Source organism: Polyodon spathula, chromosome 18 (genome assembly GCF_017654505.1).
Source record: "Polyodon spathula isolate WHYD16114869_AA chromosome 18, ASM1765450v1, whole genome shotgun sequence".
NCBI classification, from domain to species: Eukaryota; Metazoa; Chordata; class Actinopteri; order Acipenseriformes; family Polyodontidae; genus Polyodon; species Polyodon spathula.
The window spans coordinates 18458961-18473716 of record NC_054551.1 but is presented as its reverse complement, the minus strand read 5'-3'; the positions used below and the strand labels follow the sequence as shown (position 1 = coordinate 18473716).

Below are 14756 nucleotides of genomic sequence, written 5' to 3'. Positions count from 1 at the left end.
ATCTGGGTCTAAAAATAAGAACTGTTCCAATTATTACATCTAATTGTAAAACGCTGACACCTCAACACAGCGTTGATACAGGTTCCCTTCACCTCTCTTATTCATTATTCTAGAAGCATGCTATTCAAACTTTTTCATTATTTATCTCTCAATGGTTTCTTACAGCTATTGCATTCTTTGGTTGTTTACACATGTATGTCTATCTCCATGTATTAATAACAGCAAAGCAGTTAAATATTCTACACATGAAGTATGGAAGCGGTGCGCTCCCGCCCAAGCAGTGAGGGCTCGGCGCTCCTTGCTGTCCCCACAGCACTACACCCCTGCCTGTGCAGATTTAGCACTGACTGGGAGCTGGAAAAGTAGGACTATGTGCAATGCAAGTGGGCTTTCCCACACCTGAGAACATAGTCTGCTATATGTATATGTGTTTGACCTCAAATTTTCATATAAATGCGGTTTCTGATTGTGTGGGTTTATGAAGACATTATTTTGAGAAACTCACCTGGCTAAAGTTAAGTTGTTTTTGTTATGAAAAATTAGTGAGCAGATCCAGTAGCGACTGGTGAATTTTAAAATAGATGGGGCGATAATATAAAAACTAAAAATATGTATTTTAAGAAGGACCGGTTTTGGCAGAGTTTGGCATGTTTTCAAGGTTACGCGCATACAGTGGCTACTGCTTGAGAAAAAAATAAGTCACGAAAAAATGTTCTTTCACATTAACAGGGGCTTTAATAGAGCACAATTTGTAACTGTGTATGTGAACGAGCATCGTCTTAGTGTGTTTCTTAAGTCAAACTGTACTAATTTGCATATACAGGAACTTTGCTTGGCGATCCTTGAAGGCAGCAAATTTCTCAATGGTTCACTTGATGAATTCCGGTATCTCCTCGATCAGCAATTTCTCAATCGACAGCATGGTCAATGCGTTGAGTCATTGTGTTCTTTAAGAATGTTTTAATTCTCTTCAGCGTGCTCAGTTTCCTAGGTAATAGAAGCGAGAAGTAACACGCCCCATTAGGTACTGAACACGTGAGCATTGTCGTTCAATACAGAGCTTAGAAACCACTGCTGCTCATGAACTACAGGGGCAGCAGTGGACTTGCCCCACAGAGCACTGAACATTGAGTACCTTTGCTTTAACAAAACAGTAAGGAAATCGCTGTTCCTACAGTGGCAACAGGGGAAGATGCCCCAGTGCTCATATGCGACAACAGCAGGGATCCTGTAAGGATACTAATAAAGTAGGTAATGATACGACAACTTCTGCTGCTGTCCGTGGTGATGACATAATAATAAATTACTTAAAGCATTATTTATTGAATTAAAACAGTTGGGGTGGTGCCCCAACGCTCTCTATACACCAGCCACGCCTGACCAGATCTTTATTTTCAAATGTATTTAGATATACTTTTTTAAGCATACTGGGCAGCTTTTAAAACAAACTTTAACAAAATATAACAAGTTTATTTTCACAAAATTTCAAATATTTTACAAGGTGGGTAAACATTGATCTAACTTTTGATTTAGATGAGGATATTTTAATAGAGGAATTTTATAAAACACCGGGTCTGAAGAATGCAGTTCTCTACATCCATCTTACCTGCCAGACTGGACAAGCTTGTGCAGCGTTCACAGTACTGCCTACAAAGTAATAGTCTGCAGTTAATGTACAAGTATCAATTTTCAAGAAAATCTGTGGAACAGAAGTAGGTCGTGCTTTCAGTCTTTTGCAAGGCACAGTGAAGATGCTTTGACAGTGTTGCTTGTGTAAGGTAATGGCTGCAGATATTGTAATATGAAAGCAATAACACACAAGCAGAGAGGTGCTTGGGGCTAGACGAAGCCAAGTCCTGTTAAACAGTCCAGGTCTGCAGATTTTAGGTCATATTTGAACACCCTAGTGCTTAGTGCACCTTTTACCCTCTCAAAATGAATTGGTTATTGTAACGGGAAAGTGTTATGTGCATCTGTCATCACTGAATAATAATGAGTGAGGCAAGTGCATCGGGTGTTAACACGCCACACAGGCGCACAGATTTAATAAATACACAGGTGCTGCGATACCAGCAATAAAGAAAACAAAACAAAACTAAAAATACATTTTTTGCCACATAAGGTGAGCGCTAGTCTCACTAAAAGAGACATCCTGCTCCAGGAACCTACTACACTACGAACCCCTCTCTACACTGTTTGGGATCAACATCCCATAAATTAACCTACTGCTGCTGCTTCCGAAATACCGGGCTTTCAGTGACTCAGAGTCGTTGCAATGGTCCTGGTTAGGCAGAGCTTCACAGTCTTGCAGTTTAAGGGTTCCGTAGTAGCTATCCTGTGGAGTGGACGCTCTCCTCCTCCATGTAAACAAAGTGCCCGTCTTTGTAGCAAGGCGGTGCAGTCGCCTTGAGTTGTGGCGCAGATTCTATGGGCACGAGTCCCAGCCTGTTACGAGTCCCAGCTGCATATATCCACGCAAGAACCAGGGACAAGGTCCTCCGTGTCACAGTTAACAATAGTGTTGGAACGAACACTTACTTGCCAGAATCAAATAATCAAGGTAAAATAGCCAACTCGTCTGCAAAAAATATATCATGCCTTTGATAATGTCTGGTGTTTGTAAATGTAGTTTTTCATAACGCTTTGCCATTTGTGCATATATTGTGAAACTGTTTTTTTTTTTTTATTTATTCTCAATTATATCATGCCAAAGCACTTCCTTCCCTCTGAAACCACACACTTTCACAATTTCTGACGTTGATAGTTTGCCGCTATGATTCATTGACTACCAGATTCTGAGGTCGACTGGCACTTTTCTAGTCGACCATTTGGTGATACCCCTAGTTGTCATGTGAATAGTTCTGGGCTGGTATGGTGACCTATCTGCACAGATTGGAATACTTGTTAGCCAATGACATTGCTCCCTATTGCCTTTTTCTAAACGATTCTTATCTCATTGGTTAGGTATTGTTTGCATATATGCTCAGTCTCGTTGAAATGATATTAAAAGGGTTTGAAATTACATTTGTTCAACTCCATTTTATTCTGACTCCTCCCTGCTGCCTAGAATCTCTATCACTCACTCCTCTTTTCCTAGTCTTCTACACTCCTCTGCCAAATGCTTCTACTTCCACTCTATTATTCAGACTTCCACTAACAATCCCTGTAAATGTTTCTCTACCTTCTGTCTATCCTGGCTGATAACTTTGCCTCCTTCTTCTCTTCCAAAATCACAGACATCCATAAACTCTTCACTACCTAGCCTCCTTCCCCACCCACCCCCTGTCCTCTGCTCACTCATTCCCCATCACCCTCTGCTATACTACCCTCCTTGTCCTTCTCGGACTCTGATCTTTGCTCCTTGCTCCAGAGCCATAAACCCACCACATGTGCGCTGGACACCCTCCGCACTCACCTCGTCCAGGCTGCTGCTTCTGCTCTACTGCCTTTCATTTCCTATTTTCTTAACACCTCTCTGCTATCTGGCTGTTTCCTGTCTTCCTTCAAACAGGCCTGCATCACTCCCCTCTTAAAAATAAAAACCTCCCTTGATCCCTCATCCCTCCAGAACTGCCATCCTGTCTCCCTTCTCCCGTTCCTCTCTAAAACCCTTGAGCGATTGGTGCATCGCCAGCTCTCTGCTTTCGTGTCAACAGAGTCTCTGCTCAAACCCCTCCAGTCTGGTTTTCGGCGACACACTCCACTGAAACTGCTCTTCTCACCGTCACTAACTCTCTACTCTCTGCCCATGCCACCTCCCTCTCCTCTGTCCTAATTATCCTCGACCTCTCTGCAGCCTTTGATATGGTCTACCACTCTATTCTCCTGTCCTCTCTCGCTAACCTGGGACTCTCCGGCACTTCTGTTGCCTGTTTCTCCTCCTACCTCGCTGATTGCACGTACCGGGTGTCCTGATGTGGCTCACACTCTGCCTCAGCTCTCTTTCAACAGGTGTCCCCCATGACTCAGTCCTGGGACCCCTCCTGTTTTATCTCCCTGGGTTTCCTCATCTCCTCCCATGGCTTCTCATATCACCTCTATGCTGATGATGCCCAGCTCTTCCTCTCCTTTTCCCCCTCTTACACTGACATTCCCTCCTGTATCTCTACATGCCTCTGTGCCATCTGGATGCACTTGCATCATCTCAAACTGAACCTCTCCAAATCAGACCTCCTTTTCTTGTTCAATCTTCCTCCCCCACTGCTGATATTTCTATCTCTGTTTCCTTTTGAATCCACAATCCTCTCTTCCTCCTCATCTACCAAGAACCTTGTGTCACCCTCGACCCCTCCCTCCTACTCTCAGCACATCTCTACTCTGGCACGCTCCTGTCACTTCTTCCTCAGTAACATACGTCAAATTCTCCCCATCCTCACTGACTATTCTATGTAGCGCCTAGTTCGGGCCCTGGTACTGTCCCGTCTTGACAACTGCAACTACTTCCTGGCCGGCCTCCCTGCCTCTGACATCTACCCGCTCCAGCTCATCCAAAACTCTGCTGCTCGCCTCTGCGCACATCTAATTCAAAACTTGTACTTGCCTATCGCTGTCTTGACCTTTCTGCTCCCTCCTATAGCCAGTCATTTCTTCCTACACCACCTCTCGTCCCCTCCGCTCCTCCAACACCGGCAGATTAACTGCCCCCACCCTCCCCTCCGATCTCCCACTTCCAGATCCCACTCCTTCTCCACCCTTGCCCCTCAGTGGTGGAACGACCTTCCCACAAATATAAGGACTGCTCAGTACCACCTTCTGACGCCTCCTCAAGACACATCTGTTCAGACAGCATCTGTAAACCTCACAACTCTCGACTATACTGGACTGTATGGCACCCAGTTGTACCAGTACTTGCATCAGTTTGTACTTGCACTGAACTGCTCCATACCTTGCCGTATTCTACTACTGCTCTTAATTATAACTACTTCCTGGATCTTGTATTTGATTTTACTCTTATAGTTGTCCATATTCACATGTTTGTAATTGCTCTTATTTGAAATCATTCTCATCCATTTATTGTTCTTACTTTGTGCTCATATTGGACTTTACTCATATAAGCAAATATTTTTTTATATAAGTTAACTGCTCTCAGTCAAATTCGCTGTTACATGTAATTATTTACTGTATTCTCTTATTTCTTATTTATTTTATATTTTTTGCTACTGCGTTTATTGTACTTTACAGCTGTTCTTATCTGTAATAGGATACTCTGTAATGTGATACTTTGTACTGTGATATTTTGTAATAATTATAAGTCGCCCTGGATAAGGGTGTCTGCTAAGGAATAAATAATAATAATAATGGAGTTGTTAATGCACAACTGTAAATGCAGTGGTAGCATATGAAAGGCTAAAACACAAATGTGGTTACATTTGGAAGCTAGCTAGTTTGATGCCAGTCTAGTTTATTAAGTGTTTCACCAAGTCTGGTAAGAAATCTTTGGCTTTACAGGTTTATTGTCTCCCACTGGAAGTTGGATTTGCAGATATCAAACAACACAATAGCAGGGAAGAAGAAGCTGTTTCATGTCCTTGAAGTAAAATAAGATTGTGTGCTGCAGCCAAGTTTCAGAGAATCAGGAATTCAAAAGAAGATGCCATTTTGGCCTTTTGCTATTCCTTTTTTTTCCCCCCTCATCTTTCAAGCCCCAGGCTCGTGCGGTGCTCTATAAACTGTTGTCTTCAGGAGCTCTTTCCGGGAGAGGGTTTGATAATATGAGAAAGCCACAGGCCAGTGGAGCCTCAATCAGTGAGCCTGTTGGTTGGCTCTGTACGGGGTTCGCCTCTGTGCCCTGAGATAACAGCTCAGGGAAAAGTCTCCACACAGTTAGCACCACCCTCACCAGCATGGAAAGCACTGTTACTGTTTTGTTGGATTTGCTGTGTACGTTTGTTTTATTATTGCTTTTAGCTCTTGGGGGTTCTTTTGCCACCTAAAATTGGAGTCATAGATCTGTTTTCTAAAAAGGTTGTTGTTTTTTTTTTTTTTTATATAAAATACTGCTGTTGGGAAACAAAAATAAAATACTACAGACAAATTCTGCATCTATACATTAACCTAATCTTAAATGTAATTGTAATTTTAACCCAAACCTTTAACTTAATCCAATCCTTAAAGTCACTGTCAGATTGTAACATTACTATTCAATCTCCCCACATTTATTAAAATAATATTTGAATTGGTAAATTTAGAAGCATTTAATACCAGACAAATTGAAAATCTATTTTCCAAATGCCATTCCAGTCCTTAGATCTTTCTATTGTTTTGCTTGCAAAATACTGTTTTGACACAACTTTCACCTTCTGAGTAAGCTGTTCACCCCATATAGCTTTGGTTTCCACCTTGCCTCCTGACTATGGACTTCAGTACATTCTGTTGAGGGTTCAAAGTAGGGCTTAAAGTTAAACTATGCATGGTCATTTTACAGTTTTCCTAGAAACACTGCATGTACATTATTTACCATGGTTTGCCATGTTTATTAATATGCTTTACACTCTGGGATTTGCAGTGCTTTAACTGTGCTTTATTTTACTTTGATTTGCTTTTTGTTTCGATATATTTTTACAAGGGTGCTCATGATATAATTCCTTAAATCATACCTGTCATGAACTTCCATTCACTACATAAGTATTTCATGAAACACACACATACAGTAAGATACATGTACAAAAATTATCTAGTACCATACTAGGTGATTTCTGTTGGTTAAGAATGAACAGGAAGTTCATTCAAGTGTCCAATGTGTCCAGTGTGACTGCATGAAATGAAATAAAACATGCACATTGATCTTTCTTTAACCTAGTTCTTCTTTCAGCTGTGCACAAAAGACCTGTATAAGCAAATGGATGTGCACAATGGATATAGTTATAGATTGTATATAAGCACTTTAAATATACAGCCCTCAAAAACATCCAAATACACTTAAGAAAATACAAACATAGCATTATATTATGTAATTTAATAGTCATATATAAATATGCGTAAAAAGGATTCTGGTCTGCTGCTTATCTCTGTGCTGTTTCATTAGGACTGACATGGAGGAAAGCATTTTGGACAGCTCTCTTGTAATTAACGTTGCCACACGCTGAGGTCTGTAAACAATCTAATTTCTCTCAGCTCAAAAATCAGGCAAGTTAAACGTGCATTTGTCACTGCCTGGAATACAGATGAGTTTCTTATTTTGAATTGGGGTTGCTGATTACTTTGTGCTCAACAGTTTGATTAATTTTCCAGCTCCTGGAGTCCTGGTCAGGTGCATTGTGGGGGCTGTAATTGTAATTTTGTTTTCTTTTTCTATTATTTACTGTAGGTAAGCGTTTAGTGCTTGGATAGCACATTTGCAAGGGCTTTCTATACAAATACTGATGGGTAACAATCAATTTATTCTTACATGTATACCAAAAACAAAACACTTTGAACTGAGTAGCAAAGTAATTATAGCGAACAGAGTAGTTCCATAAAGTTTCTCTAACATGGACATACATTAGGTCTCAAAAATGCATGTTTGAAAGGAACATGTTTTAACAGACATTGTATTTCACTTTAAGACATGATACTGCCACTCTAGATAAAAGAAATGTTTGTTTGCATGCCATGTTTGCACTTGCTGCTTCCCCTGTTGACTGACATTTTGACCCAGAAGATACTGAGGTGAGGTGAAATGACCCAGGAAGTGCAAATGCAAAAATCTAACTGAAAATAAGGCATAAAAACTGAAAACTTCCTCTAACCTCAAGCAGTACCAAACTTCATGCTTTAAAATGAAAATAAAAGTGAGCTTTAACATGCGTTTCTTTCAAAATTGCACATCGGAGACCTGTGTAGCTAATGGAAGCTAATTAAATTATTTTGATACAATTTCTTCAAATGTAAAACATGGTAAGACTATCAGGTGTTTTATTTCATCAGGAAGTTTATCTTTAAGTAAGATTACATAAGATTACATACGCTTATCAATTATTCAATTTGCGATTACTCATGAGGTTTGTGACAGGGCAGAAGCCCTGCCTGTCAACAGTGTTTTGTTTGGCTGTGTGTGTACAGATAAAAATGTATTATTTTCAAGTTAAGTTTGGAGGGGGGGGGGGGGGGGGTAGAATGTGGCCCCCAATTAATTAATTGGGTGCTAATTGAGAATGGCAACATGTATAAAAAGGGAACCAAGTCCTTAGTTTGAGAGACAGAAGTTTGGAAGGAGAGTTCAGTGAAGACCAATTTCTAGCATGAACAAAGCCAGTAAGAGACACCATGATAGCAGTGCTTGGGGTTCTTGATTTGCATTTAGATTTGTTGTGTTTTGTTTAACCCTGTAGTGCATATTTATGAAGATATAATATTTAACATCAATACCTCAATATCCTAAGGCACACCCCCACTATGTTAGTAATATACAAACATATAAAATCAGGGTTATTCCACCAAATATTGATTTCTGAACTCTTCCTAAGTTAAAACATTAGTATTGTGTTGTTTATGAATCTGAACTTATTTTCTTTGCATTATTCGAGGTCTGACAACACTGCATCTTTTTTGTTATTTTGACCAATTGTCATTTTCTGCAAATAAATGCTCTAAATGACAATATTTTTATTTTGAATTTGGCAGAAATGTTGTCAGTAGTTTATAGAATAAAACAAAAATGTTCATTTTACCCAAATACATACCTAAAAATAGTAAAACTAGAGAAACTGATAATTTTGCAGTGGTCTCTTAATTTTTTCCAGAGCTGTGTATGTGTGTGTGTGTGTGTGTGTATATATATATATAGTAACGTGCACGGGGGCTGAGAGTCCCTTGTTTTCCCTGCTTTGAGGGGCAATCACCAGCCTGGGTGCCGATTGATGGGTCGCCATAGGGCTCCTCTATGGGAGGTGGGTAACAAGTAGGGTAACAAATAAATACTGTACAACCACTCCCTTGTTTTATCGGGTGCATCAGGGTCAAATATAAATCCTCCATGCAACCTGCTTTTTCTCATTTTTTGTATAAAAAGCAGCAAAGGTTTTAATTCGTACAGCGTAGGATAATTGCTTCTCATTAACTTCAGTCTCCAATTAATTTTGTGAGTTTTCCCTCTCCTTTCTCAAATGCACAAACCCCCTGCATTGAAATTATCCATTCCCAGCAACAATATAGGAGGCTTGTTGGTAGGGAGCTGAGGTCACTGCCTTGTGGTTTTTGCTAGTGCATTGCTGCCACACGTGAACACCTTGTTGTCTAAAGTAAAAACCACTTCAGAAATTTGTATTTGAATTTGCTTTGTGTTATTGTGCAATACTTGTGCATATGATAACAGTACGACATTAATGCTTAGTTTTTAATTGTTTTGTACATTGTTGTTTATGATGTGCTGTACGAAATATAACAAACAGCAATTCTAAGTGCCTATTGTGCAGATAAAGCATACGCAGTTAGACAGTAAAAATGGGGAGCCAACTCCAGGACCACGATATATCCGAGGGCGATATAACGAGGGGTGGGTGTATCTAGCTATCTATCTATCTATCTATCTTTCTCTCTCTCTCTCTATATATATACAGTGCCTTGCAAAAGTATTCAGACCCATAACCAATTCTCTCATATTACTGAATTACAAATGATACACTGAAATTAAGTCCTGTTTGATATTTTTTTTTTAAAACACTTAAACTCAAAATCAATTATTGTAAGGTGACATTGGTTTTATGTTGGGAAATATTTTTAAGAAAAATAAAAAACTGAAATATCTTGCTTGCATAAGTATTCAACCCCCACACATTAATATTTGGTATTGCCACCTTTCGCTGCAATAACAGCTTTAAGTCTTTTGTGGTAAGTATGTACCAGCTTTGCACACAGTGTCGGAGTGATTTTGGCCCATTCTTCTTGGCAGATTTGCTCCAGGTTGTTCAGGTTGGTTGGACAACGCTTGTGGACCGCAATTTTCAAATAGTGTCACAGATTCTCAGTGGGATTGAGATCAAGACTTTGACTGGGCCACTGTAGGACATTCACCTTTTTGTTCTTGAGCCACTCCAATGTTGCTTTGGCCTTGTGCTTGGGATCATTGTCCTGCTGAAAGGTAAATTTCCTCCCAAGATTCAGTTTTTTAGCAGACTGAAGCAGATTCTCTTGCAGTATTTTCCTGTATTTTGCTCCATCCATTCTTCCTTCAATTGTAACAAGATGCCCAGTCCCTGCTGATGAGAAGCATCCCCACAGCATGATGCTGCCACCACCATACTTCACTGTAGGGATGGTGTGTCTTGAGACATGGGCAGTGTTAGGTTTGCGCCACACATAGTGCTTTGAGTTTTGGCCAAAAAGCTCTATATTGGTCTCATCTGACCACAAAACCTTTTCCCACATCGCAGCTGGGTCACTCTCATGCTTTCTGGCAAACTCCAGACGTGCTTTCAGATGGTACTTTTTGAGTAACGGCTTCTTTCTTGCCACCCTCCCATACAGGCCAGTGTTATGCAGAGCTCTTGATATGGTTGACTGGTGCACCATTACTCCACTCCCAGCCACTGAACTCTGTAGCTCCTTCAAAGTGATTGTTGGCCTCTCTGTGGCTTCTCTCACAAGTCTCCTTCTTGTTTGAGCGCTGAGTTTTGAGGGACAGCCTTTTCTTGGCAGTGCCTGGGTGGTGTGATGCAGCTTCCACTTCCTGATTATTGATCCAACTGTGCTCACTGGGATATCCAAACACTTGGATATTATTTTGTACCCTTTCCCTAATCTATGCATTTGTATTACTTTATCTCTAACTTCTGTAGAATGCTCTTTGGTCTTCATTTTCCTTCAGATTCACAGCCTTACCAATGATCCTTCAACAGTGGAGTTTTTATCCAGAAAATGTGACAGCAACTTTAATGGTTCACAGGTGGAGGCCAATGGTAAGGTAATTGTGTCCTCGTTAGGGCAATTTCTTTCATCGGTGCAAACTGGGAGCTTCCACAGCACAGGGGTTGAATACTTATGCAAGCAAGATATTTCAGTTTTTTTATTTTTCTTAAAAATATTTCCCAACATAAAACCAATGTCACCTTACAATAATTGATTCTGAGTTTCAGTGTTTAAAAATAAAATATCAAACAGAATGAAATTTCAATGTACCATTTGTAATTCAGTAATATGAGAGAATTGGTCAGGGGTCTGAATACTTTTGCAAGGCACTGTATGTGTGTGTGTGTGTGTGTGTGTGTGTGTGTGTGTGTGTGTGTGTGTGTGTGTGTGTGTGTGTATGTATATATATATATATATATTATATATATATATATATATATATATATATATATATATATATATATATATATATATATATATATATAAACAAACACAGGTGCATGTCAAAACCTAGCCTGCAGTACAAATGCATTTGTTGTAACTCATAACGAAAACATAATTCTATGAACACACCTAACAAGTGAATATCACAAAATCATGTTAATTGAAGAATATCACAGAAAACTTTTGGTTGTATCTATGTATATTTTGTTTGTGTAAAAGAAAAAAGTACAGTACATACAGTAGGCTACGCAAGTACATATTGTTCGTTGTATTTCAGTTGTCTCTGCGCTACATCATTAATTACTGAAGAGATTGCAGTTTATGTTTAATTAAAGAACTCTGCAGTGATTTGTTTCCATGCTTCCCTTCATTAATAAGCATCTTAACATGTAAAAGAAACCAAAACAAAATGTGTTTATTGCCATTGTTATTTAATATAGACTAGTAATAATATATATTTTCTTGGTTTCTTTTATATTTTAAGATACTTTATTTTGAAGTAACTAAAAGCCCTGAAATGTTTAAACAGGAAGTTTCACATACAAACAACTAGTTGGATCTACGCCAGTGAGAGACATACGTAAGGTAACAGGCACAAACTGAAGTCATAAATCAGGAAAACTGTGAAAAAAAACTATGAAAAGTCAAGATACGAAAGAAAAATCAATGATACATAGAGCCCACAGTATTTTACTTGAATTTTCAAGTCTTTGAAACGTAGTACTTATTCTGGTCGTTGCTGAAAACCAAAGTTGGAATGCAGTTGCTCTTCTTGTAGCATGTAGAGTTGCAGTTGGATGTTGCGGCGAGGAGTCTTCTTCAGGATGAAGATAGGTACCATGCTTGAATGGGTCCCCATTACAAGAAAAGGCTCAGTGGTTACTTCATGGTGAGATGAGTCTGGATCCAAGAGCCCAAGAGAACGAGTTCATGCTTGCTTTGCCTTAAATATAGCGCCCTAAGAGGATTTAATCCAATCACTTCTGAGTAAAACAGAAAGCTAATCCCTGAACAAAATTATTCGTTACAGAATTGGCTTACAAATTTAACTGACGGTTCCTTTTACACAAGCCATGTATGTCATTTACACTGGCACCGCCCCCTTTTCCATGGAGAGAGAGATAACAGGAGAACAATAACATTTATAGAACAAAACTTCACTTTGTTCTAACTTTAGTTATATTGATCATAGAAGGATAACAAAGTTAAGTGTCATATTTCTAACTAAATTACTGTTACAAGCATGTTAAACACATTATACAATAAAGATCAGCACAACAGTAATCTCAGCTATTCCCCAGTTTAAATCTTAACGGCCCTCTGTTAGTAATATGTAGCCCTTTGAAGTATATCTAGAATGTTATGGGAGAAGGAAGGGGAAGACAAACTTAAATAACATCACAGCATCTCAAGTCTCATAGTTTAAGACTTTATATGTCATTTTATAAAGTACATTCAATTACAACTACAGATTTCTCCCACAACCCTTTTATTTTGGTCCTTGTACCTTGTCTGTTTGTTCCTATGTTTTTGTTTTTTTGTAACTAAACGTGCATGTCCAGCACTTTAAACTGCAGCGTCCTGCCTCTGAGCCTCCCCCCTGGTGGTAACCAGCCCTGCCCACGAAGCTACCCTTTCACAAGGTTATGTCTGTTTGTTAAAGTTGTTGCAGAGTATAAAACGAATAAACAAATTCAACACAGCAAAACTTGATCAAAGAAATCAGTGTCTACAATAGTATGATCATTTAGAAATCAATTACAGAAAAATAAATCTGCAGAGGTTACCGCCAGTGTGTCTGGATTGTAAGTGTTCGGTCTCTGAGGGTATTTAATGAAATCCAGACGAAATCAGCCCAGTTCTGATAAGGAATGTAATTCGTCTTAAACTGTTCTGTTTTACAAGTCAAGATCAACCTGGTTAGTATTGATGGGCTACAATGTAAGAGAGTTAGAATTGATCCATCTCTGCGGGTCACTTGAGGATAGCAGGCCAAAGAAAAGGAAGATGCTTAAATGTTAGCTGTATAATTGTTTTTGTATGTATGGGAATGGCCCCTGCAGTGTTTACAAGAAAGGCATTCCTTTACCTTTGCTGTACCCATCTTGTCCATATCACAGCAAATTTGTTTCAACATATTCTTGATAGTTTTGTATTCACACATCATAGGTAATTAAACGAGTGAATTACTTTTCCTCTGGAACGACTGCCAGGAGATATTTTTTCTTTTCTTCTAAACATCATGGTGTATTCAGTTCATACTCTCTCCTACAGCAGTACTGGTACTGTGATTGAAATGAGGGAATTGTCTGAACAGAAAACCAGCATTGTTGCAGGAGAGAGGATGATCTTGATATACTGCGATCCTTAGAAGACTTTTTTTTCCTGATGAATGCTTATGAGTAAATGTTGAGAAATGTATTGCCCAGTTGATTTATGGCCCATGATGTGATTACAAATTTCAAAAGCCTTGACATTGTGTTTAAAAATATAGCGCTGTGGTACAGACAATGTGAGACACAGCAAAAGTAACATAATGGGTTTCTGTTTTGTAACACTGACATTTTAAAACTGGAACTAAACATCTCTTTTTCCAGGTTTTCTACATAGTTATTTCTTGCTAGAGTGTTAAAAAAAAAAAAAAAAAAGAAAGAACAGGCTAACCCGGTATCTCTAGTGCTATGACAAGACATGAAATAAGCACACTTTTTAATTGTGCTAAAATAGTAATCTCTTGAAGGTATTTATTTGTATTTTAGTGCACTTACTGAACACACAACCTTTTATACTGAGCAGGGAGTGGTGATTTTCATATCTTGCATGTCACTAAACCTTCAAATACCCCAAAAGATCTGGATTAAGTCCATCTTCTTTTTTCAGTGAATCACTGATATGTTTAAGGGATAATAGTATTGCTGTGTCGAGTTATAAGGCAAATAATGGAACACCTGACTCAATAAAGCCTGAATGAGGGAGTTCCATTATTACACAGGAACACACCATTGCAATGGCATTATCACTGTGCTACCTTTTACCTTTGGTGGTCTGAAATACTAAGAGTTTTTTGAGAGGTGCCAGTAATCATCTTTTAGCCATTCTTTATTCGCTGTTCTGTTGTTGAATAATAACTGACCTCCATAAACACAATGGGAGAGCAGTGTCCTGTTGCTGTTTAATGATTATAGCACTGTGATTCTGTTAATTTGCTTTGTTATTGCAGTATTTCTTGTGTTACATGTTGTATTTTCTCTGCTGCACTTTCAGGAGCAGCTGCCTGACCTGTATAACCACTTCATGGGCCTGAACCTGGAAGCTCACATGTACGCCTCCCAGTGGTTTCTCACCCTGTTCACAGCCAAGTTCCCTCTCTGCATGGTCTTCCACATCATTGACCTCCTGCTGTGTGAGGTAAGACATGGCCACAGCTCCTGGACATGGATGCACAGCCAGTCCAGTGCAGGTATTCCAACCATTTCCATAAATCTTTT

At 39.2% G+C, this 14756-nt stretch overlaps 1 protein-coding gene across 2 annotated transcripts in view; it reads left to right on the top strand.

Moving 5' to 3' along the window:
• Positions 1–14756, top strand: part of rabgap1l (RAB GTPase activating protein 1-like) — a 378634-nt gene that overhangs the window by 268135 nt on the left and 95743 nt on the right. For both annotated transcript variants that reach the window (XM_041277492.1, XM_041277489.1), the window contains one exon: positions 14533–14676. In XM_041277492.1, coding sequence (XP_041133426.1) covers positions 14533–14676 — 144 coding nt within the window. The remainder of the gene's footprint in view (positions 1–14532; positions 14677–14756) is intronic.